Source organism: Ruditapes philippinarum, unplaced genomic scaffold (genome assembly GCF_026571515.1).
Source record: "Ruditapes philippinarum isolate M1 unplaced genomic scaffold, ASM2657151v2 ctg10699_1_1_1_1, whole genome shotgun sequence".
Taxonomy (NCBI): domain Eukaryota; kingdom Metazoa; phylum Mollusca; class Bivalvia; order Venerida; family Veneridae; genus Ruditapes; species Ruditapes philippinarum.
In genome coordinates, this window is record NW_026858850.1 from 6,979 (window position 1) to 31,735 (window position 24,757).

The 24,757-nt window shown below is 31.3% G+C and overlaps 1 protein-coding gene and 1 long non-coding RNA gene across 2 annotated transcripts; both read left to right on the forward strand.

The window, feature by feature from the left end:
• The first annotated feature begins 272 nt into the window (after positions 1-272).
• LOC132754485 (contactin-like) lies at positions 273-23,095 on the forward strand. The gene is made up of 26 exons (XM_060745122.1): positions 273-407; positions 1,965-2,231; positions 2,476-2,570; positions 5,361-5,446; positions 8,625-8,770; positions 9,233-9,340; positions 9,749-10,001; positions 10,611-10,716; positions 11,287-11,431; positions 12,305-12,535; positions 12,842-12,947; positions 13,388-13,572; positions 13,979-14,157; positions 14,668-14,761; positions 14,951-15,071; positions 15,891-16,063; positions 16,841-17,004; positions 17,576-17,702; positions 17,938-18,102; positions 18,457-18,597; positions 19,380-19,474; positions 19,843-19,908; positions 20,497-20,659; positions 21,637-21,758; positions 22,166-22,352; positions 22,926-23,095. Exons 2-26 carry the CDS (start codon positions 2,171-2,173, stop codon positions 23,078-23,080), a joined length of 3,474 nt encoding a protein of 1,157 aa, XP_060601105.1. The 5' UTR covers positions 273-407; positions 1,965-2,170; the 3' UTR covers positions 23,081-23,095.
• A 751-nt stretch (positions 23,096-23,846) lies between these two features.
• LOC132754486 (uncharacterized) lies at positions 23,847-24,523 on the forward strand. The gene is made up of 2 exons (XR_009629085.1): positions 23,847-23,901; positions 24,350-24,523. It is a non-coding gene; the product is annotated as an uncharacterized LOC132754486 (long non-coding RNA).
• The last annotated feature ends 234 nt before the right edge of the window (positions 24,524-24,757 follow it).

The following is a 24,757-nucleotide window of genomic DNA, read 5'->3' on the forward strand; positions in this document are numbered from 1 at the left end:
CTTCCGTTGCTAGTTAAATATCTTCTTTATATTAAAACATTATCATTTAGAATGCCACCTTGGTCTGAAAAGGACAAATTTAAATGAAATCTGAACAAAACTACTTGTGTGAGTTAAATATTCAACATTGAAGTGCAATACAGAGTGGTGTTTAACAAAACATTTATCATTGGTTATTTACACAGACGCGACAATTTACATATGCATCTTAGCCGCAGTATAATCCTGGTGACGCATTTAACAAGGTATTTTTATCATCGTTTATGCAATGTGACACATGAACAAGTTGAATGCCCTCTATATAACTATGATTGCAAAATGCAGATGATCAATTGAAAAAGGATCACTAACCAAAGTTGATTAATGTTAAGCTGTTTTAAATTACGAGTGTTTGTTACTTTACAAAAGTAAGTATAGAATAGAATGTTAAAGAAAATTATTTTGAATGGAATTCTGTATATTTTACTGTTTTATATATTTAATCAAATATTTAAAATAATATTAACCGGAATATAATTGTGATAATAATTTTATTTAAGTCGCGTTCCAAACCTTAAACGAAAAAAAAACACATATGTTAATAATGATTGAAAAAATAATATAAGTGATTTTCTTATATAATTTATTAATATTTGAAGAAATATCTTTATCACTTTATATGTATTAGTTATAGAAGGTGCTATTTAATATTTAACACTTTTTGTATGTAACATAATTTGCACTGTAAAATGTATATAGTATTGTCTACATTTAAAATAATAACTTTTCACAAACACGCGACCTTGCCTCTTGATAAACGTGTGAGAAATATGTGGTATAATTAATGATAAATTCTGAAGTATTCCGCATAATACAAGCATCAAAACAACTAGGCATTTCGTATGTTTACTATATGTCCTCTTATACCAGCCGCGACATTTCACAAATTACTCTGTACTCTATTTAAATACTGTCATTTCATTAATTCAAACAAACATGCCATATTTTAAAATAGGTTCATGATTTTCATGTTTATTTTGTTTGTCTCTATTTTGTTTACTCATAGGTTTAATTGATATTTATGATGTACTGAAGTACCATAAATTCGGACCTTATCTTTAAATGATGCACTTAATGTCGCGTATGTCCGTAAAACTCTTTCAGTTTCCCTTATTTTATTCCCGCCGTCCTACATACGGAAACATTAGCGATTTAAATGGGAAATAAGTTTCACGTTCACAAATTTATGAAATTGATAATTGCTTAATAAAATAGAATGAAAGATGATACTGTAAAGTTTATATTTCATTTATCTATAACTGGTTCAATGATCTAACAGTTTGATATGATTTTGGTGAAAATAAAGGTACATAAATCATTGTATTTATGTTTAATTTATTAATAAAATACTACTAATTTACTCATATTTTCTGGGGATAACAAAGAAAACATGACCCCATCACTGATACAATTACCCATAAGGTATCATATTTACAAACTCATATTTTGCGGAATGTTTTACGTTAAGTCAAGAAACATATTTTATCATAACATAACAGTAAATGTCATATTACTTTTTAAAATTATAATAAAATAATCAATCGTAATAGAGAATATATATGTAAAAAATCTTCAATCGAGGACCTTCCTTGTTTTAGGTAGAGTGCGGTACTATAAAAGTGTAGCATAATATGAACATTTAAGATGAATGTAACTTTATAACTTCCCAGACATAAACGTTAATTTTAGTGTCTACGTGAACTGGTTTTTGTAGTGATTACAAAATTCACACATTTTCCTTAACGGATGATAAACTAAACAAAGTCCAAACTAAGATGCATTATTATACCTGAACAAAATTTTAAAAAAGCCTATTATTGGAATAAAATTTGAAATGAAAGTTTTATTTAGGATTGGAAATGGTATTATTATTTAAAATGATAAATTCACTAAATTATGTAGACAGATTATGTAATTTGATTCAGCTTTGCAGCCAAGGGAATGACTAAACCGGTTGAAGAATGTTGCACATGTGTTGAGTGACAATTGTTTATTGATCAATGGCCGTCATAAACCCGGTTTGAATTATGGCAGTTTCTACTGAAGAGGTTTAGTTGTAAATCAGTGCCAATACGATCAACTTTTGGATAATAAAAAAACGTGACGAAAACTTTTACATGGCGCTACTAGAATGTGGACGTTATGCGTACTGTTTTCTTGGATAATTATTTTCGGTTGTGTGAATGGCCAAAGTAAGTATCCTTTTTCATTATTTTATGATTTTATATATTTCTACATGAATAAAGTAATTGAAATAGCAGTTATTTATTGAAATAGGAAAAGTCAGGCGGAAAAACAAGTGCGCATTATATTGGATATTGAACGATATATATTACTATTCTTTTTAAATATAACATGAATATGAGTCCAACGTTTATGTAGTTATATACTTATATGTATAAATAAAGTAACAAAATAATCATTTTATGTTTTAAGTATGTCCAGTCACGTGGCAAACATCACAGCAATCATGTTATCTGTTTTATATGATTGATCCCAGAGATTATACAGGGGCCGTGGAACATTGTCACGTGAGTAGATTTTGACGGTCTTTAACACTAAACTATATATTATTATTTTTTTAGATACGACAACACTTGCTTTACATGTAATAGGGCAATACATTAAAGAAAACATATCTGCAATGACACTGACACTCTCGGGTCTCTGTCCGGTGTGTACCGTCTATTTCACCCGCAAACAAAGTCGAAAGACTCATTTAAATGGTTATTTTTTTAATTATCATGACTTTAGTTTAAAGTAACATAACTTTAATGGTCCTTTGAATTGGTAAAATAATAACAGATAACGTAACGTTATGACTGATAAGTTCAGTTTTGTATAATTGTCATATAATTCTCAGAAATACATACCCACGAATCAGATTTAATATTAGCGGAAAATGTATGCAAAAGTAAAATAATGGAGCCAAACATAAAACATATATTAAATATGAAGTTAAAAGGCATGTTTTAAGTGTTTTCGCTTATTTTTGCAAGCCTTTAAAATCCCGGAGACCGTGTATACGCAATTCGTCGCGCGAATTTTCTACTTATCTCAAGGGAACTTGTTTTATATTAAATTATTTCTATTTTATTGAAATATTCAAAGATTCAATCTTTAAATTGTTTTTACATATTAAACTTTACTTGCTTTAACGCTTTGTTATAACATTCATAGAGACTGTTGTATTTCAACTCAAGGGCGGGTTATGGAAAATTATAAAAGCTATATCTGCAACACCCTCTTTTGAGTATAATGTGCAGGTACGTGTCTGTGCAAGAGTTTAAAAGAAGAAATGCAAAGGAGAATAAAAGTAATACTGTACATGTATTTGAGAGTTTTGAAATAAAATGTTGATAGTATTAAGTAAAAAGAGAAAGTATACAGCTAAAACAGATAAAAACAATATTTTCATTTCAAACACGGTGGTGAAGACTGGTCACTTCCTGTTTAAACTGGTCCAGGGTCATACATACATTTATAATATCTCCATAAATCGTATATAAAACGAATTTAACAATAAATAAAGTTGTAACAAACCTACCTAAGACACTCATTTTACATATATAAACAAGAGGTAGTTCAGTGGTACTCTTTTGTTTTCTTGTTCTTGGTAAACAGAGAAAATATATTGGTTTTCTGATTTCTTCCAAAAAAAATTATAAATACATAAATAAACAAAAAATTGAAGTTATAAATTTATCTTCTATAATTGTATTTGCTGATTTTTTCTTTAACGTAGGGGTATTTTATTCGTTACTTTACAATAAAGTCGGTTTTAGGCGGTTCCGGTTTATTCTTTAAATCAAATTTCGTTTAAGAGAACTAATTTAATTTGTTTTGGTTAATGTTTGGTGCTTATGTATGTAACACTGTATAGGTGGTTTGTTGGACCATTTTTGAATTATTTTGAAATAGAAATAAAGAAAGAGGTTCTGTTGAATGATACCGAGTATCAAATAAACTACCTAAAACATAAACTACCAAGATTATTTGCATATCAGTCATTACCTGGCAATAAATGAGTAAGATCAATTAGTCATTTAGAGACTAGTATAAGATTTGTATATGATCATGGATTAACATGTCAGAATATTTTAAGAATGACTAAAATTGAAATGATGATATAATTTTAAGATTTATCGTTGTCATAAATTTTAGAAAACGCAGCTTACAGATGTGTTGAAGTAGAATTGTAAAACATTATTAAGGACCTGTCGTGTAGCAAACGCTGTTGATTCATGGCCAGATGACTCTTGTTGACGTAAAACTTGTGCAGGATTTGTGCAAATCTTGTAATAGCATTTAAAATCATTGAATAACCTTCCTAAATTCTCAAATTTAATTGTATGTTCTAAATGACAAGAGACAGTAATAAGAGTGGCACATGTGTGGTCAGTACTTATACAAAAAGTGATCATTTAACCGAGGTTAAACATATGATTTTTTAATTGTAGTGAACACTTTGGGAAAAATGTTACTTTAATAATTTTTCATACTGAAATAAGAGATGTACAAAACCCCTCCGTGTAAAATGTTCTTGGGCAGAGAAAAACTCAATCTTAAATTTTCCTAGATAACCCTTTATATTTGCTAGGTTGCATGTAAATATACAAGGAAAAGTTCAAATACATCTAATAATGAAAAATATAATATGCTGGTTAAGGACATTAATTTTTTGGCTTATTTGCTATTACAGAAAATTCAAACATTCAAGACGAAATCTTTAAAAGGTAAAATTACGTTATGAATACATGCTTCTGAAATATTTTTCAACTGGTCGCGGGGAACGGTGATCTAGTGGTTTAAGTGCCACTCAACCCAGGGATCATGAGTTCGAGCCCTAAACGGGTCACGACCATGTTTCTTCAAATGACACAAGTACTGGACTCGTAATTATTAATTAATATAATATAAGTTGGAATAACTTGTTTCGCAAGCGGACTTAAACCAAACCAAACTGGTCGCTTTTTTAATTACTATTAGATACGGAAAATGACGTAATTAGCCAAATCTTCACGAGACAATGATTAATCGGACAATTTACACATATATTAAATTATCGCCGCTCATGTTTAACTAGGCCTCGTCAAGTTATTCGGAACATTCTATATCGGTTTAACATCTTGATAAAAAATTAACATACATTTAAACCTTTGTTTTGTCTGTGTTTATTTTTAGTTTAAACTATCCTTAAAGCTATGAATTTTAATTCTTTTAACCAGTTCAATTTGGATCGTACAAGTAAAAAAGTTAAAATAATTGTGATTATGTAAGATCTTTTTTATCTAGTATTTCAATGCACTGTTTTGTTTCAGATATACGGCGCGGCTCTAGTATCTGTAAACAGCCTGAGTGAACACAGTTTTATAACCGAACAATTGAGAATTTACAACGCTGCTGGGTAAGGAAATAATAAAATCTAATTTACTATTTAAATAAAAAGGAGGACATTAAGTGCTAATAAAAAACAGACATAAATTTTAAAAAAATAGAATTCATATACATGTATTGGCGTTGCATTGTTCCGTTAAAGTTTTACCGTTGAAGACACTATTCTTTAGATTTGATTGACGGAATTTCTTCTGTTCATTTACTCTACATATAAATACAAAATAAACAGCCATTAAGTTATAAACTATTATTTTATCCAGTGATAAAGCCCTGTCATACTATCTACTTTGTTCAGTAGATGTATTATTGCACTCGACTTGTATCTGGGCTAGGAAGAAGGTTTCCCAGATATTTTATTTAGACTGGGTCTTAGAAATAGCATTTGAAAGACTGATTTAGAAGACGGTTTGGTGTAGTATGACTGTTTGGCAAATATATACCAAACGAAAACAACACATGTCCCTATGTTGTAAAAGAAAAAAAAATATGTTGTTTCTGGGAAGTCTCGAATGTAAAAGATATCTCGTTCTAACAACACAAAATTATTTCGTTTAATAGAATTTTTTAAAAAAGGTAGTTATACTTATTACTCGTCCGCGTGGGTAATGAAGTAAAAGTTAGAAAGAAAAACAGTTAAAATCTTATTTCAGCGGGATGATTTTAATCAAGGGCCAGCAAAAACATCAAACAAATAATGGAATAGATTTTGATATTGAATTTATTTTGAAAATGACAGGTACAGACAGTTCCCAAATTTGAATTCACTTGCGACATGAAAAAATAATTCAAAATAACTTATTGCAATTGCTTAGATATAAGTTTATTTCCCAATTTAGTTTTAAAATTGTTATCACGAATGCGGAATAAATATAAAGATTACTGATTACTTGAAATACAACAAACAAATATTTGCATAATATATAAGTAAATAACGTGCGGTAAATGCATAAATCTTCCTTTTACAATTATATGACATGTTTTGGTCTATTTGTAAGGAATGTTAAGCAAGTGGTATCTTTTTAAGACACACATTATCATGAAATATACACGTTGTATTAATGACAATGGTAGAAAAATGGAGCATGATTAGTGTAAACATAATTAATATGATAAATAACTAAGTTGTATTTAGTTATGCTATATATTCTATATAAACAGTATATGAAACTAAGCGTAAGTCACAGATACACTATTGCGTCTGGTTTTTATCTAGTTCATTTTTACATGTATTTTAGTTAATGCATATTTAGCAGCCCTCGTGCATGCATGTTTATCAAAAGAATTAAATTAATCATGTGACCGAGGGGTCATGCATGTTTACTAGTAAAACCAAGAATAAACCTACAGAGAATAGTACGATTGATATGTTTATAGAATAAAACGATTTGAATTATTGTAATTGATCAATAATAACATAAATCAATAATAACATTATAGACAGACATATCTACGCTTGATAGTGACTCGAGTGCATTGAACATAGATTAATCACTTTATAATCGGTCAACTGATTCCTTAGGAGGGAACGTGATCCTCAACCCAAGAAGGGCTCAAACTTATACAGTGAGTTAGCCAATAGCGGATCATAGCCAATAACGGATCAGTCAGTAATTTAACGAAATATTCTTCTAACAGTTTTGAGCTTAAAAATGTTTTTACCTAACAGGCATGTGCATTAGGATGTTAGCTACTTGACAGCGGACAAAAAATGTAAACATCCGTGTAATTGATATCAGATTCACTCAGATGCTTAACCAAGCGTTTCCGTTTCTCGTGAAATTTAGCGCCGTTGACAACGCATATTTGAAATTGTTGCCTTATTTATCATAAAAACTCGAAAGATATTGGATCAAAGCTGGTAGATATTTGATGCCCAATATGTTAACTACCTGCAACACCAACCGTTTAAAAAATACTTGAGGAATTATTTTGATAGCGCTATTCAAATGAATTGCACCGAGTTGTCCAAAAGCGGATCATGCAATTTTATAGGAAGGGACCGCCTCAAAGTTATCCAACCTGTTATAGAAAATATTTTTTTAAGAAAATGTTTTACTTAAATTACATATTTTTAAGCTGTTGCTACTGTTTTATAACAATTAATTGTGACATAGAAGTTCATATCCATTTGTCTGCACAATCAGAATTATTATTACATTGCCTTTTATGAATGATAGTCAGAATTGCTTTACACTAGTACATGTATTTTGTTATGATTTTGTTCGTTTTTATTGCAGATTTTTCTAAGGAGGAGTAAAGCAGTATATGTTGAAAATTTTGTTTGTTATTCTTACATTTAGTATATCCTAATCATACTGACCACATAGAAGAACATGAAAATTTCTACGCATTGCACTTTTAGCTTTTGTTTCACAGCAACAATAACACATTAAGGTTACAGTTACTTAAATCAAGTTTTACATAGAAGGTGTTTTCATGAGCTGCTTTTTCCCTTGTTATCCTGAAAAAAAAAATTAATATGCATTTAATGTCAACCATTTGTCTTGTGGTTGTTGCCTACACAAATCATTGAGAGCAGTTATCTAGTTAACCATTATAACAATCATAACATTACTATGTTAACCACAATCATTCAGTTGCCTCCTGAATTCTTTACAAAGTGGTACCCTTTACACTCTGATATTCAGGGGTGACATATATTTGTGCAATATTTTCTTTGTTCAAGACGAATTTGACAGAAAATTCGTGTTTTGAGACAATCCCCCATTTGTATGTCACGTGATCCGCTAATGGCTGATTTGACCCGTTATTGGCATGTTTACTAGATGTTTGAAAAAGGTAAATGCACCATGATGCATTCAGAATACAAATTCACAAGTATACAGTAAAAGAGGAATAAAAATACTTTAAATCTATATACATTTATTTAAGAAATTAAAAATCATTCGTTCATAAACACTAAAAGTTTCACTAGTGATCCGTTATTGGCCAACTCACTGTATTTATTTCTATAATTATTTTATTTGACAGATTAATGATACAGTATTATTATGTTTTTAAATACAGTATTTCTACTGTATAATATTTTGATTAAACATAACTTATATGTTGACTCCTGTTCTCTATGATACTGAGATTATACACCTCATCAAATTTTCAAATTCTACTAAAGTAATAATATTGAGTTCAAAGGTCAGAGTTCAATGATAATAACCTTTATAATGAAGGTACGAATGGTATACAAGTGGAACTTCCGGTGATACAACAAATAACGTGGAATGGGAGGGTGATGGTACTGTGTCAACAGAGGAATGGTGGATCAGCGATGAGGATAGACTTTTACCATTTCCTAGAGTTGTCTATAAAACAAATGGTAAATAAAAGCTGACACAGCATTTTATAGGTGTAAAAAATTCTATTTTGCCATCAAGTGTTGCTAGAAGTTTTTAGATAATTAAGACTTAAATTGCAGTCTTAAACATATATGGATGGTAAAAGAAATTAAAATTTACATTTAAATGTCAGAAAATACACAATGTGTTACATTAACATTATTTTAGTTTTACCATTTGGTATATGCTACACACAGCGACTCTCAACTAAATGTAGCAAGTATTATAGTATTTCGTACAACATACTCTTTCAAACGAAAAATTAAATATGGACGTGCTAAATGTACACTCTATACAGTTAAAGCTCGTAGACATTCGGTAAACTTCGTCATTTCCCGTGTCTAAAATTTACGAGTCAATATTATAGTTAGACGCTTATTGTTTACTCCAAAACATTCCAAATTTTCATGATGTTGTAATAATATATATTTAACATTATTTAGATATAGTTTATGGATGGAGCCGAGTACAGTCAATGACAAAACTACCGTTTATATGTGAAATACCCCGGAACGAGGCTTACAGAATAGCACAAGGGGAACGGGGCTTCAGTAAGTTCAAATACCTGTATAAATGTTACATTTATCATAATGACCTGCAGGTAGGGAAGTGACGCGTGCGTAGAGGCTGATATTACAGCATTGCCATTGGTCTATTTAAAATCTTAATTAATGACCATAATCATTATTTTCTGAAACTGAAACACATTTTTTGACCATAGCTAGATTATCAGAGTAAATGGTGACCTCTGTTCGCTAATTAATAAACATAAAAATATACATGTAAACTTCTTGATATTTTCTGCTGTAAGTTATTGCTAATATTATGATGGTATTCTATATAAACCATAAGGCAATTTATTGTAGCATTTGTTGAATTCTTGTTATTTCTAAGATTTGTAAGAAATGTGGATAGTGGTTGGAATATTATGAAATTATTAACTCAAATCGTTCAAACAGCTTATGGAACAAACCTTACTGATGTAAACAGTGCACCAAGAGGACCAAAGTTTATTATTCAGCCGGAAAATATCGTAGTTATTGAGGATGACTCTAGGATTGACGCTGACGATGAGACATTTACAATATCCCTGGAGTGTATGGCCGAGGGGAGTCCAATGCCTACCTACAAGATAAAACATACATTAGATGATGGTACAGAAATTGACATTTCCGCCGATATGGACGGAAGATATACTGTAATAGGTGGAAGGTACGTTGCACAGGGTATAGCTCCGCATCTCCATCAAAATACAAAACTTTTTATAAAGAAACTTGAAACGACGCATAAAAGTAATCTTTTTTAACTATCACATGTGGTTTGGAACATAAAATTAGCGTTTCTTGCTCGCAAATGTACCAGCTTAATAAGTGGTTTTTAATAATTTTAAACCTTTGCAACTATATATTATTGTTTATATACTTTTTAGTTCAGACAATCTGTTGACTTCGTTCCAAGACCCAACTAAGAACTTATCAATGAATGCATTCTTGCTCAAAGACAACAACGACTTGTTCCTGGTCAGATTTGACCCCCATGCAATATGTTTTAAAGCACACAACGTGCTAGATATATATATATTTTTACACTACGACATTTCCTTTGAAACGGAAGTAACATTTGGGTTATGCGCACTCTGCGTACCAGCGAATCAAATACACTCAGATATACCAATGCACATGTTTCACAGTATACTTGCATTGATGTATCGCACTTAATTTACAAGTTCTCTTGCCAATTTTACAAAGTAAACATACAAATATAGACTGAAACAAATTATTAATCAAATGGTTCATAATCAGTTTATACATTTATTTAAAGGCTGGTTATAGAGAATCCCTCGGAGTCAAAAGACGCGGGTCTATACCAATGTGTGGCGACTAATATCTTTGGTACGATATACAGTGAATTGGCTAGTAACATCGCGGTAGACAATATACAGCGTTTGCACATTTGTTTTATATGATTATTATGCCAGATGTTGCATAAGTATTTATGCTAAAAGATTTATGATTATTTATATAGATAAGCTAACATTTGTATTTTTTCAACTGGGATTGTCAATCTCCCGATGATTGTGTTTAATTTACTAGAGTTTCATCAATTTTATCTGAAAAAATAGGCAATTTCTAGCCTAAATGATGTCAATATTTTGTAACTAAAACATATTCTGGTTATGTTGTAATTGCCTGTAATTTCATCGCGACAGTTGTCTAGCGATTTACAGTTCATGGCAGAGTATTCATGACACAAGAGCATGCATGTAATGTGATGTTTGATCACGCGAGAATGTTGTAGAATTTACATGACCAACTGTCTAATTTCCTGCAATACAACCTGTTAACGTTCATTTACTTTCAAAAGATGTTCAAATCAAATGTTATACAATAATATTTTTAACGTCCTGCAAAGATTAGTTATATGCAAGGGAGGTAATTGCTGAACATGCATCATTTGAATTACAGTTTTGTTATTTTTCCTTAATTTAACTTTATAGTGCATGTATGAGAAACAATGTTTAACATTTTCTGCACAACATATTTCAGTTCTGGAATATTTTAGTAATGTACAACGGGCACCAGTTGTTGCTCTGGAGTACCAGAGTGTGGCTATTGAATGTTCCCCGCCACCATATAAACCAGGTAAACAAACGTGCTAATATTTTATTCACATTTATACTTATAATGTTATATCATACATAACATCAAAATATTTAATTGACTGATACTCAGATTTGTGTATATATGTATATATTTTAGGAATAAATTAAACTACGATGAATTAGAACAAACAAACGTAAAAACCATAAATTTTGGTAGCATTGTTTGATCGGAACTGTATGCCTAAGAATGAACTTGTAAAGCATCCCTCGTTTACCTGGAATCACTACCAATATATTAACACTCTTGCTACCTTTTCTATAATTATCAAAAACAAAATTTTATTCCTTGACCACTTAAATAACTCACCAAAGAGCTGCCAAACTATAAAGCAAGACCTCGCTGTCATAACGTATTGTATACAGTGTTTTATTGTCGCGTATTTATCTTTTTTTAAAATTAAATAAATGCTTGCAATGAATAATAGCTATAGCTATTATTTTCAAAATATAAAGTTTATTTTGTTTACCTTTTTAATGCCAACAAGACTACAGCTGGAAACCTTAGAAAATCCGTGTAAGCAAACACAGTTGCAAATATTTCTTTTATTTAAAAAGAACTGTGAAAGGTTATCGGCCAAATCATTTTGCAATGAAATAGGCCAGCATAGTTAAGAGAATATTTCCAAAATTCCCTTGCATTCTGTCAAGGCAGACTGTTTAAAGTCTCTATCTCTGATAACATTAGTGCGTTTAGGAAGTTTAAGAGACCTTCAAACGATACATAATTAAGCAGTACTTTAATAAGTACCTTGATTTAAACTTATTCATGTTCAAGTAACGGAGTATGATATTCTGTTTCAAAAGATTATTCTTTTAGAAATATATACTTTAGACATTCTCTTTAACTTTTTAGCCGTGAGTTACCAGTGGTACCGAGGTGAAATCGCTGATTTTGTGCGACCAGAACTCAATCCGTATGTCTTCATCTCTAACAATGGGAAGCTTTACTTTTCTGAAGTCACTAAGAACGATGAGTCAGACTACCGGTGTATTGTCAAGCTAACTTCCGGTTCAGACAAAATGAGTACCGACCAGCCGCCAAGTCGTATTAGTCTCCCTATACCATTAGATATAAGACATCAAGGTATGTTTAAAATTTTATGCACTTGCAAAAGGTCGGATAAACCATATAAGGGGATGGATTTATATTCAGTAGTACAACTTCCTTCTCGACACCAGTTCAGTTGCCATGGCACAAATCGCTTATATAGTTTTATTATTGAACATATAAAATTTAAATAAACTGTTATATACATATAATTATAAATAAATGAAAAATAAAAGATGAACGGCGATTAATCAGTTTCGCTTTTACAATAAACTAAAATGTGACTGTTATTTTCTTAATTTAATTTATCGATATAGAATGAAAATATTCTCTTTTTTTCAGTACCGGCAACTTGGGGTCCAGAAATTGCGGATGGATTTATTGCCTCGTTTCCAAATAAACCATTGCGTGGCAATACAGTAAAACTTGAGTGTCTTGCATATGGCACGTACGTTATATTTATACAAAGAAACTGGTTTTAATCACTTTTACTTTTATATTGCATTATCTGATCCAAAATACCAGTTTCTTGCATTAATTATAAATACATTTTTCTAGTAATATTAGAGTTGCCGGGGTTTTAAATAATGATACTGTCTACTAGCTTCTTACATTTAAGTCTTTCGGTAGTAGTTGATTGGAGTCTCTTATAAGTTTCATGCAGAAAAACAGCTTTGAGGATTACTATACCTGGTTCTATGACCCAAAACATAAAAATAACTGACTTTCTTTCGAAGTAGTCCTGATGTTTTGGATTTTTTACTCTCATTGCTTCTAAACCTTTTTTCGGATTTATTTTAGATTACCGTTATATACGGTCATTTTCATATTTATCTCAGAATTTAACAAAGCAAGTACAATAGATAACATTTCCTCTAATAATTTTAGATTACCGTTTACATACACGTGGTCAAGAAAAGACTTCCAGTTGCCTACAACGAGCACCCTTAGTGATCACAATAGAATACTCGAGATAGCCAATGCCCAGCTGGAGGACGCGGGAACTTACTACTGTACGGTGATGAGGGACACAGGGGCTCGAGTTCAGGCAGTCCATAACCTTGTTATTGAAGGTATGTTTTTTACCAATGACTTGTTCAGTTTAATATACATGCACTTTGCATGATACAAAAGTTAGAATATTGTGTAAAGTAATTCACATAAAGGTTGTGTAGGGACTGCTTAAATAAATTGGCTTACAACTTTTGCAAATAAGCATATGGTATGAAATAACACGTTTGTACATTTTTACAGTTTAAACGAGAAATGCAGGTATAATACAAATGCGGAACGTAAGATATTCAATCATGGAATTATGAAAGAAAGTAAATTAAAGTACATATACTGATAAATCTGATATTATACACATTTCCTTGTCAATTGCATTTACGCAACTAAAATAAATTTGTATCAAAGTAAACGATTAATGTACAAAAAAATAATTCCAGTATTTCATATTTTGTTCATTTCAAATTGAAGCCCGACCTTACTTCCGATTCCCGTTGCCCGACCTGCACGCCGACACCGGAAGTCAACTAACTTGGCGGTGTGAGGCAAAAGCAATTCCGCTTGGGGTCTACATTTGGTATAAAAATGGTGAAATTTTACAATCAGTCCCTGGTGATTTTGAAGTAAAGAGGAACACTATAAAGTTTCAAGTAAGTTGCATTCACTTTGTTGTTTTAACAAGACTTAGCAAGAATCGAATTACTTTACATCTTATAACTTCCCATGTCTTTAAAATAATACTGTTCATTTTTGTCCGTTTTTTATTTAAAAAAGACATATTAACTAATTGATGTGAGTTTACACTACATAATTATACACTACAAATGTGTAAGTTTAGATCCGGTATAAACTTTATTCTATACTATGAAATGGAAACAATCTGTTCATCATTGATATAACCTATTATGCACAATTACGTCCCTTTACATTATTCATTTGTGTACATTGGATAATTCTTGTACATTTAAGAAGAATTTTGATTGGCTTTTCAGTAGGCTTGAACCCGTTTTCCTTCTAGGACAAGGAATATAAACTAAATTAGATTAAGTATTGCATTTAAGAACGTCAAGAAAATCTTTAATTTTTGTCTTGAATTTGCTTTCTAAACGACACTGTTAATCAGTTCAATTAATTTGTTTTTTATTTTGTATTCTATTTAGAGTTTAGATTCAGCTCGGCATGCCGGAATGTACCAGTGTGTTGCCATGAACACCCATGGCTACTCATATAGTTCAGCACAACTCCGTGTACTCTGTAAGTTGTCTTGTATTCTGTCTTACGATTGATTGTATGTTTTCTTATCTATATTTGCTGTCATTATTTCTTCCATAAGTATCATAAACTTTTTGAAGGGAAACTTCAAGATATTTCAATGAACATTTGCCTATGTTTGCCTACGATTCCTGTATACAGATTAAGATTATACTTTCAATTATTTTTCAGCATTTAAACCATCCTTTCACAAACGTCCAAGAAATCCTAGCCAGACGGCAGCCATTAACGGTCATGTCACATTAGATTGTTCCCCAGAGGCTGCACCTTTTCCAGAATTTACATGGACCAGGTATTCTTAAATAATTTGCATGAAAAGGTTTTCTTCGAGCGCGGAATTTCACGATCTGGTACTCTTTCTGTCCTAATTATTATTCTTATCACGTTTAGTAAACAAATCGTAAATAAACATTGGGATGTTTATATTTTTAAATTCATAATGCCAGATATGATTGAAGTACGAACAGTGGCGTTGCTACTTTAAGGCCATGTAAGCACGGGCCTACAAGTTGATCAAGAAATAAACATTTTCAAAAGTTTCAAAAATACAATAAAACAGGCGAGAGTGGAGTAGGTAGTGAGTCGAATCAAGTGTGTGCGCATGATTTACCATCCTCAATAAAGTATGCATCTAATCAATTTCATAGTTTAAAATTATTGTTTTGATAATTTTCCTTGAACATACCTTTGAATGTGAATTTTGCTCTTTTTAATCTGAGCTTGTTTTTGGCTTCCGGGGGCTAAGCCCCAAGACCCCCTTTTATGTACCTACAAGTTGAAAAAAGTTGGCTACGCCCCTGACGAATATCCTAATTTTAGAAACCTGCACACTTGTCAAGCAAAGGGCGGGATCAATATAATGTAGACATGATGTTTGGTAGAACGAGTCTGCAAATTGGATATAAAAATAAATCAATCCCATGTCTATGCATGCATAATTGGAATCACTGTCGACAATGAAATACAAAATAAATAAACAAATACATTGTAAATAAAAAGATAAAATATTAATCTTCTTTGATAAATGTTTGTTATGGTCGTCTGGTTTCACAAATATTCGACACATTTCTGACTGGCAAAACTGTACGTTTCACATATATTATTATTACAGAAATGGCGGCAATATTAATCCAACGCCGGATGATGGTTCGTCACGTGTTCGACTACTTTCAGACGGAAGTCTATTTATAGCACAAGTACAAACCGGTGATGTTGGGACGTACTGTTGTGTTGCAACAAATATTTATGGATCAGATACAAGTTGTGGCGAACTTAAAGTAGTTTGTATGTTTAAACTATTTGGAAAACAAACTTTGAAAACTTGCATCTTTTTCTCTTATGAACCAATAACGGTCCTATAAATGCCAAACTTTGACGTAAATGAAACTTTCATGTAAATATCTACATTTTTATTATGTAACTACATCAAATGCTGTGATAGTGCAATAAAAGCTTACAAACTATTAATATGTTAGTATTCTTTTCGCTTTGCAATGAATATAACTGTTACAGGGGCGGGGAAAACGTGAAATTTTTTGTAATTTTTTGGAAAAATTTTAGAACAATGGACCCGGTTTATAAAAACGAGGGGAATGTTTAGGGGGGGTATGGATTTGATATGGACGTTATAAACTGTGGAATGGCAAACGAGGCTAAATCCAGTTATGCTTTCTGTTGGTGCATCACATGTTGCAAATGCCGACAGTTCATTGTTACGTTTCATAAATAAATTTACAATGCTGTTCGTGTAGATTGTCTGTAGTGCATGCATAAATCGGTGTTGGTTTTTTTGGTGTTAAATCTGTCCTAAGTTTGTATCAAAAAATGTAGTTTGCATTAAAAATTGTGAGCAAATATAGCTGGAAAAGTAACATTTTGGTAAATATCTGCTTGGATTGTAGTATATACATTTTTACAATTAAATAATATATATATCGTAAATATAAGCAGATGGGCGCTACCACCAGCATATGTCACGTGATCTCCCAATCTGCAGAATTCACTTAAAACGTTAGACTTATCCCTTTTATATATCAATGGTAATTTTCCCTACTACAACAGCTAACACAGTTATAAATATGCGGCCACAAAACACGCTGGGCAAGATTAACCAGACGTCCGTGTTACTTTGTGATGCGTCATTTCCGGGAAACGTTGACAGTATTTATGTTTGGCGATTCAATGGACGTGAGATCAACCTTAGAAACAATCAACATCTTACACTTGTAACTTTTAAAATTATCTTATATTGTTATATTATTTATTATTATCATCTTTGTAGTTAAATTAATTGAGAAGTCAAATTTGAAATACATTATGCTATTTCCTGAAAAATTTAGGTATTTAATTGTGATACTTTTAAAATGAAGTTTATGTTTTCTGTACATAACATACCGGGGTATTTTGTTTTGTGTGCACATAAAATATATTATTTTTATAAATATATTTACATTTGAAGGAAAGATTATCTATACCTTTACTATTATGAAAAAAGTTAATAGTTGTATAGGTCTATATATAGTGTTCAATATTTGCTTTCAACTTATCGATTTACGACATTTCATTGGGACATGTATTTTGTACATGTACGTAATCTTATATTGAATAATATGAAATACATATTCTATTACTGTAACACGAATGAACTTAGCACAGCCGCTGATTATACTCGAACGCAATACAAACACAATTCCTAATTACTATGTTGTATTTAAGGTACCTTAAGATCCAAAATTGACTTCGTTCATTAGTGTCATTAAAAAGTACACATCATTAACAGTGCATATATCATTGCAGGGAACGACGCAATATCCGGGAGCTTTATATGTAAGATCAGCACGGTATGATAACACCGGCATGTACACGTGCGTTGCCAAGACAACGTATGATGCTGTTAATGCTTCCGCAGTGTTTACTGTTGAAGGTATACATCTTGCGCATGAATACATCAGTGAAGTGTAGATATTACAAAATGTTTTCACAAAGGACTTTTTTCATATTAAATTAATATCAGTGGCTACATGGGATTTGCGCACTTGTTTTTCTATGACGAATTCAAATAAAATTGGTATGCGATAATACTGACTTTCCTGATTAGTTTTTGCATGAAAGCAATTTGCCATGTTCTTTATGGATGATGATATTTTTGTCTATTGAAGGACCACCAGGACCTCCTGCTGGCGTCAGGCTAGATAGAAATACAATTACATCAACTTCTGCAGTTGTAGTATGGACAGAGGGTGAAACTCATGGCCGACCGACACAGTTCCATAACATAGAAGCATGCACCGAATATAACAACACGTGGGCGCCAGTGTACACATGTAATATATGATATAAATTTTCTAAATTTTAAATTGAGTCAAAATAGTAAAACATTTAACTCGTATCAAGTCTTGTACTTTAAAAATACACAGTCAGAATCACATATAAAATATATGCTGATTATAGCACATAATCAAGGACCACAGAGTAGGAAAGAGACTGTAATAGGGCATAAGTAGTATCTCAAACTTTAGTTCAACTAAGACCTTAACAAACAATCAATGTCCTGTCCTGTGCCTCAAAGACAATGACTTGTTCATTTAATATATTGCATTGACGGTTGTTAGCGGTACATGCGTTCAAATATGTCATTACCAAATATTTTGTCAATGGTCCAATGTATATCTTTATAGACATACCTTACACGTTATCCCAGATAACTGGTACACAAAAACATGCAATAAATGTTGATGGTTTGAAATCTGGCAACAGTTACTATTTCCGAGTGAGAGCAGTGAATGCTTTTGGTGTTGGGCAAGCTAGCAGAAGCTCAGGTAAATGTTTCATAAAATAACTTATCTTGTTAAGAAAATATTTCCAGATAACTTACATGTGACATTGGTGCAATCAGAACTGTATTCGTTAATAACCTAAGTGAATATAACAAATTGTCGACAATCATTACATGGTCTACTGGAAATTGTTAGGTAGTTTAAAACACAAAATATGTTAAGAAGCGGCCGATTGGTCTGTAGAGTCTATAATTTAATAGACAAAAACGAAATCTGGGATTCACATCCGTTTGTTTATTTCATTGACGTAACGTAAAACCCAAGTGAAAGAATATCTAAAATTTGTTTGATAGATGTTTTTAGTTTAAAATGTCATCAATTTCTCAATTTCTTTATATTATACATTTGAAATAAAAACAGTGTTGAATATTGTGAATGTTGACGTTTTTTCGGAGTGTCCTGGCGTTACAACATTGTGTAATAAAATTAATTTTATCTTTGACATTTCTCACGAATGAACATTAAACTCGTCACGGGATTGTTATAAAATTTGTCGTTTATGAATTCGTTTGATAAGTTACACTTAGTATTATATGAAATAGAAACATTCCCTTGTTTGCTTTGTCATTTTGTTATGTATGTAACAGAGAAAATGGTAGTTTATTCAATTTGAATGGTCTAAGGTAACATCTTTTACTTCTCTATAACGATTAAATACATCAAACGTATGTGTGCAGGAATATACTTTGCTAGACTAATTTTGTTAGTACATTTTACTAGAAATCTGAAATCAGTATTAACGTACTATTTTTCTGATGAAACAGCTGTGTATAAAATACCCGGTGCACCGCCATCAAAGTACCCGGATAATGTTGGAGGAGGAGGGGGTAGCGTGGGAATTCTTACCATCACGTGGACAGTAAGTATGAAAATACCGTGCTACTAACATGTTCTCAGACATTACTCTTTCTTGTGATAAGCTTCAGTGATGAGATGCTATTATTCATATATGTTTTTTGTGTTTTAATGTAATAGTAATTGTCCATTTTGTGCAATGTTAATGCCTATGTTATAATCATTAATGTTCTTTAAATCTCCTTTACATAACTGAGAGCATTAATTTGTCCTTCCCTTATTGTTAATATATGCGTAAGAAACGGACTGGTCTTTAAAATGCACATTTTTCTCGTCTTGTCACATAGTATCAAATAAACAAATAAAATTTTTACACTGTAATAGCCACTTGGCACATAACATGTAAAAGAAATTATTTTTTGTATATTGTAGCCTCTACCTCCAGAAGATAAAGGAGGACCTGGAATAGGTTATGTTGTATACTGGAGACGGGCAAAACTACTAAAAAAAATTTAAAAGGGGGGGGTAAATAAATTTTACAATGAAATTTTTAAAATTTTCTTATTTTTTTCCCCAGAAGGGGCAATATTAAAAATTAGGGAAACTTAATATTCAGGGGTAATATTAATAATATTCATGAAAGGTTTTCGAAATAGGTAATAAAAATTATATAAAAAAATACTGAAATTTTCCCAATTTTTTGCAATACTGTAAAAACATCCCCGTAAAAAATTTGGGGAATTCAGTTTCATTTTTATCAAAAAAGGGGGTTTTTTCAAAAAAATTTCTTTTTTTAACCCTTTTGGAAAACTTAGACTTTTAAAATTAAATATTTTTTAAAAAATTTATTTCACTTATGTACTGTTTTAAATGGGATACCCCAAAAAAAAAACGTTTTGCAATAAAATGAACCCACAAAACAATTGTATTTGTATTATTTTACTTGAAAAATCATGTAGATCTATCCCAGTGATATTAAAAAATGTTACCTTCTTCATCTTTTTAATATTGATTTATTTTTAAAGTTTAATCGTTTTATAGTCACTATGAATCATACATACACGTACTTAAATAATTATTATTACAATATTAAAACAGGATATTGTAAATGAAGACACTGGCACGTATGCCACTACAGTTGGTTCGGAATACTTCTACATGTTGTATGAAGTTAAAGTTTCAGCCTTCAACGAGTTTGGTGATGGCCCTGTATCACCTGAAGGTGTTTACATCTACTCTGCCGAGGAAAGTATGAACTTCATTTTGTCCAAAGCGTTATTTAAAGAATTCTAACACGACCCGCACTTTTCCCAATTGAACATAGAAGAACCGAAAGTGTGTGTTATTATGCAACAAAGTCACTGTTGACGTTCTATATTTAAACATGCGACGTTATCATCATACATGTGACGTAACCACTAACACGCTGCACACTATTTCCTTATCAAACAGATAGGGCGATCAAGTCCATTATTACACGATATCTGTACAGCATAAAAAGAGTGCTTACACGTCAAATGACGTTAACAAACCAAATGACGTTAGTAAAATTACTTATTCATTTGTATCAATTGTCTTTTAAAGGCATGTTAGATTGAAAATAGATATTCTTTTGCATTATAGTATAATAATGCAAAGTTTATCGTTCAAATGCTTTGAAATTAATAACAAAGGCATATCAGCCTTCGTGAGTAAATCTCCTGCTTTTGATTTGAACTTGAACCGTGCATATTCTACAACAATGCATTCACAATTTTCGTATTAGGCACAACTTCGTTCATATGGTTAATATAATATTATGATTACAGTAATAACTGGTATGATATGTTAACATAATTATCATTCTTTGATACTGGATATTATAGATTTGTTTTCAAATTAACTAACATTTTTTACCAGTAAAAGTTATCTTTTAATATTTAATTTAAACAGTGTTCTTTAAAGTCTATTTTTCATTCATATTCATAGTGCTAATATTTGATTTAATTTTGTGATTTAAAGAGATTTTAAAACTTATCAAGTATACTGAATACTTGTTGTCTGAATTTAAGACAAAAGATAATTTAGAAATTTGTAGCATTTATGTTATAAAAAATAATACTTGTCCAATGTCATGCAGTGTTTAACATTGATATGTGACCTGTCTATGAAAAGTGGACTAGATATAGATATATTTATAAGATGTAAGAATGTTATATTGTTTACATTTTGCCCAATTTTTCACAGTGCCAATAGGAGTTGCAAGAAACGTGTATGCCTTTGCTTACAACTGTACGGCGTTAGAGGTCACGTGGGATGTTATACCAAACGACAGGGAACATATGAGAGGGAAGCTTCTCGGATATCAAGTAATGTTTATGTTAATTAATTGGTATTCTGTTAAAAATTGTTCGTTGCTTACCCTATTTGGTGCCTTATCGATGGACTTACGTGTTGTGTAAGGGCTTCGATCAAAGAATGTCGCTCTCCGTTTTCTTGTTGATATTTCCTTTTATGTTTTTCATCAATAAACATTTCATTAAACGCGGGGAAAAGTTTTATTTTTTTATCAACCATTGTGTGTTAAAGCGACACATTTAACAGTTTGTATCGGTCCATTTTATATTATACTTCATATAACCAATATGTTTTGAATAATATTAGTTTACACAATGCCGTTTACATTGTATAAGTACTCTGTATTTCTTTACATTCTACTTGTACTTGTTATTGTTGTCAGAAGCTATGGTGTTATACTAGTATAATTTCATCAAAGGTGAACTACCAACTTCGGTTCGTAGACGGTGCTTCACTGGATGCAATAAGTTGGCGAGGAGAGACATCCTCTGGTATAGTGATAGGTTTGGATCCCTATACATGGTATACAGTTGACGTACAACTTCTCACGACGGCAGGGATGGGTCCGAGAGGAGAGGTTTATCATGCTCATACACATAAAGAAGGTGTATAATCTTTGCTTCATGTAAACCAAACTGTTAATAATGTCGTTAATTTCGTTAAAAGAATCTTTCTGATATTTTGTATGGTCCAACCTGTATTTCAAGTAGTTTCGTTCAGCCATAATATAGTAGTTACTGTAAAACATAAGCAGAAATATGAGAAAGGTAATGTTCCAAACAAAACTGGACAGAATAATATTTCTAATAATATATACTGTTGCGCTAATTCTTGCTGTATGTTCATCTGCAATACAATGTTTCTGAAAGTTATCTAGCTTGCTTAGGGAACGTCGTTGGTTTTACTCAGGTGGCCCTTTGTACCTTAAATAATGCACAGAGGGGCATATGAAGCCTTCCTCCACCAGTAAAGCTGGAAAGTTGCCATATGACCTACACTGTTTTTGTTCGACGTAAACCCCAACCAAAATGTCTCTGATATCTGCAGAGCATACATAAGTAACAAAAACAATGTATATGAGGCTGACCCTACTGACAGTGTCAACTTTGCTTTGATATGCACTTTGAATGTCAAAGACGTATGAATAGAGGAATAATATTAAAACGTTTCCGTTTCAGCTCCCATTTTATACCCTACTGAAATCCATGTGTACTCTCATACTTCCCAGAGTGTTAAAATTATCTGGCGAGGTGTAAGTACCACAAGTAAAGAAGAAAATCTTGAGGGATACAAGGTACATATCAGTATATTTAAGCGATTAAAAAGACATTGAGATATGCCGCCTAAAAATAAAGTTAACCTTTGTAAAAAGAAATGTTAAAGAAATTAAGAAATGTTGCAAGCGTTATTGTTTTACTTGAAGTATGACGCATATTTTGAGACACTATATCCAGTAGCTAACATCTTTATAAATGAATATGGTTATTTGAAGCATCAGCACACCTAAAGAGAATACAATACTCCATACCACCAGCCTAAGGTCTAGAATTTGAATTTAGTTGCCGATGAAACAATTTTGTGAACTTCTTATTTATATAACCATGCATAAATGTGGGAAAAAACAAACTTTGTTTGTCATGTACATATACTAATTCCAAAGGGAATTTTGAATCCGTGTCTATTTACTTAAAATAACTATATAATGTACAAATTTGATACTTGTATTTGTGATGCATGTTGCTTGTCTTGTCCCTATATTAGGACCTTCTAGATGAATAATAAACAAACTGGTACCATGTTCATAGACGTTGAATCACAATGATCAAAATTTTCATTTCAACATTTCTCCATAGTTTAACTTAAAGGTTATTTTTAAGATTGGAGTAGGATAAAATAAGGATAAATATGACGTGTTTTATATCAAGTAAGTTTTTTTTAAATCATTTCAAATGTTTATTGCAGATCCGTTTACTGGCCGACCAACCACGGACGTTTCGTTTCGGGAAAAGATGTGATAACAGAAAGGGATGATTCTGAAGCTATTTTATTCAAGGAATACAAAAAAGGACATTTGTATTATGAATGCAGGTTTTTTAGGTTTTTAGTCGAGGTGGGAGACGGGAAACACAGCTATTTCTGTTTATTTCACATTAGGTGAGTTTTATTGCTGAAACAACATGTTGACCAATAGGTTCATACAAAGGAATTTGTAAAAACTTGACTTTGGTAAAGGTGTCTAAACTAAACTTTTAGAAAAGTCTAATACTTGTTGATTAACAGATAGAACATTTTTATCATAAAAGAGGTCCTTGATATTTATCAACATTTCCGAACTGAGGAAAATTACAACTTGAATCATATTTTTAATTTTAACATGTCAACATTGGCTGTTTATGGAGCTTTCATATTGTTTAGTGATCGACAAATTTCTCATTGGGTAACTAGAACAGAATTCACACATTTCCTGAAAAATTATTGTGTAAAGTGTATATTAACAAAGACATATATTTAATTTGATATTTGATGACAGTGTTTCACATAAATAGTACAATAAAGACAAGAATTTGATTTTAACTGAAATATTTGTATATTATTTTTTCAGGAGGACTTGTGGCATTCGATCCGTCGTCGTCAGAAGTTTTGGCTTCAGCAAATATGTTTTATCCGTCTTATATTAAGTGTTTCATTGCACTGATGTTTGTTTCTGTGCTTCGTTATTTAGTCTGACAATGCAATTTTATTTCTCCCACAACCATATTCCCATTTTACCATTTCGTGTTTTTCTGTTTGTTCACTTGTATTTTTCTAAATCATGTTTTGTCGCCAATATGTAACATTATTTGAATTGAGGGGTTGCCAATTTTAGGATTGAGGAATAAATTTATTTTTTTTTTTTCTTGTTTTAAAAAAATGGGGAATTTTTTTTAAAAACTTTTTTTAACCCAAAGGCTCCAAATCAATGACATTTTATGTAAAACTTAGATTAACAAATCTTATCAGGACATAAGCA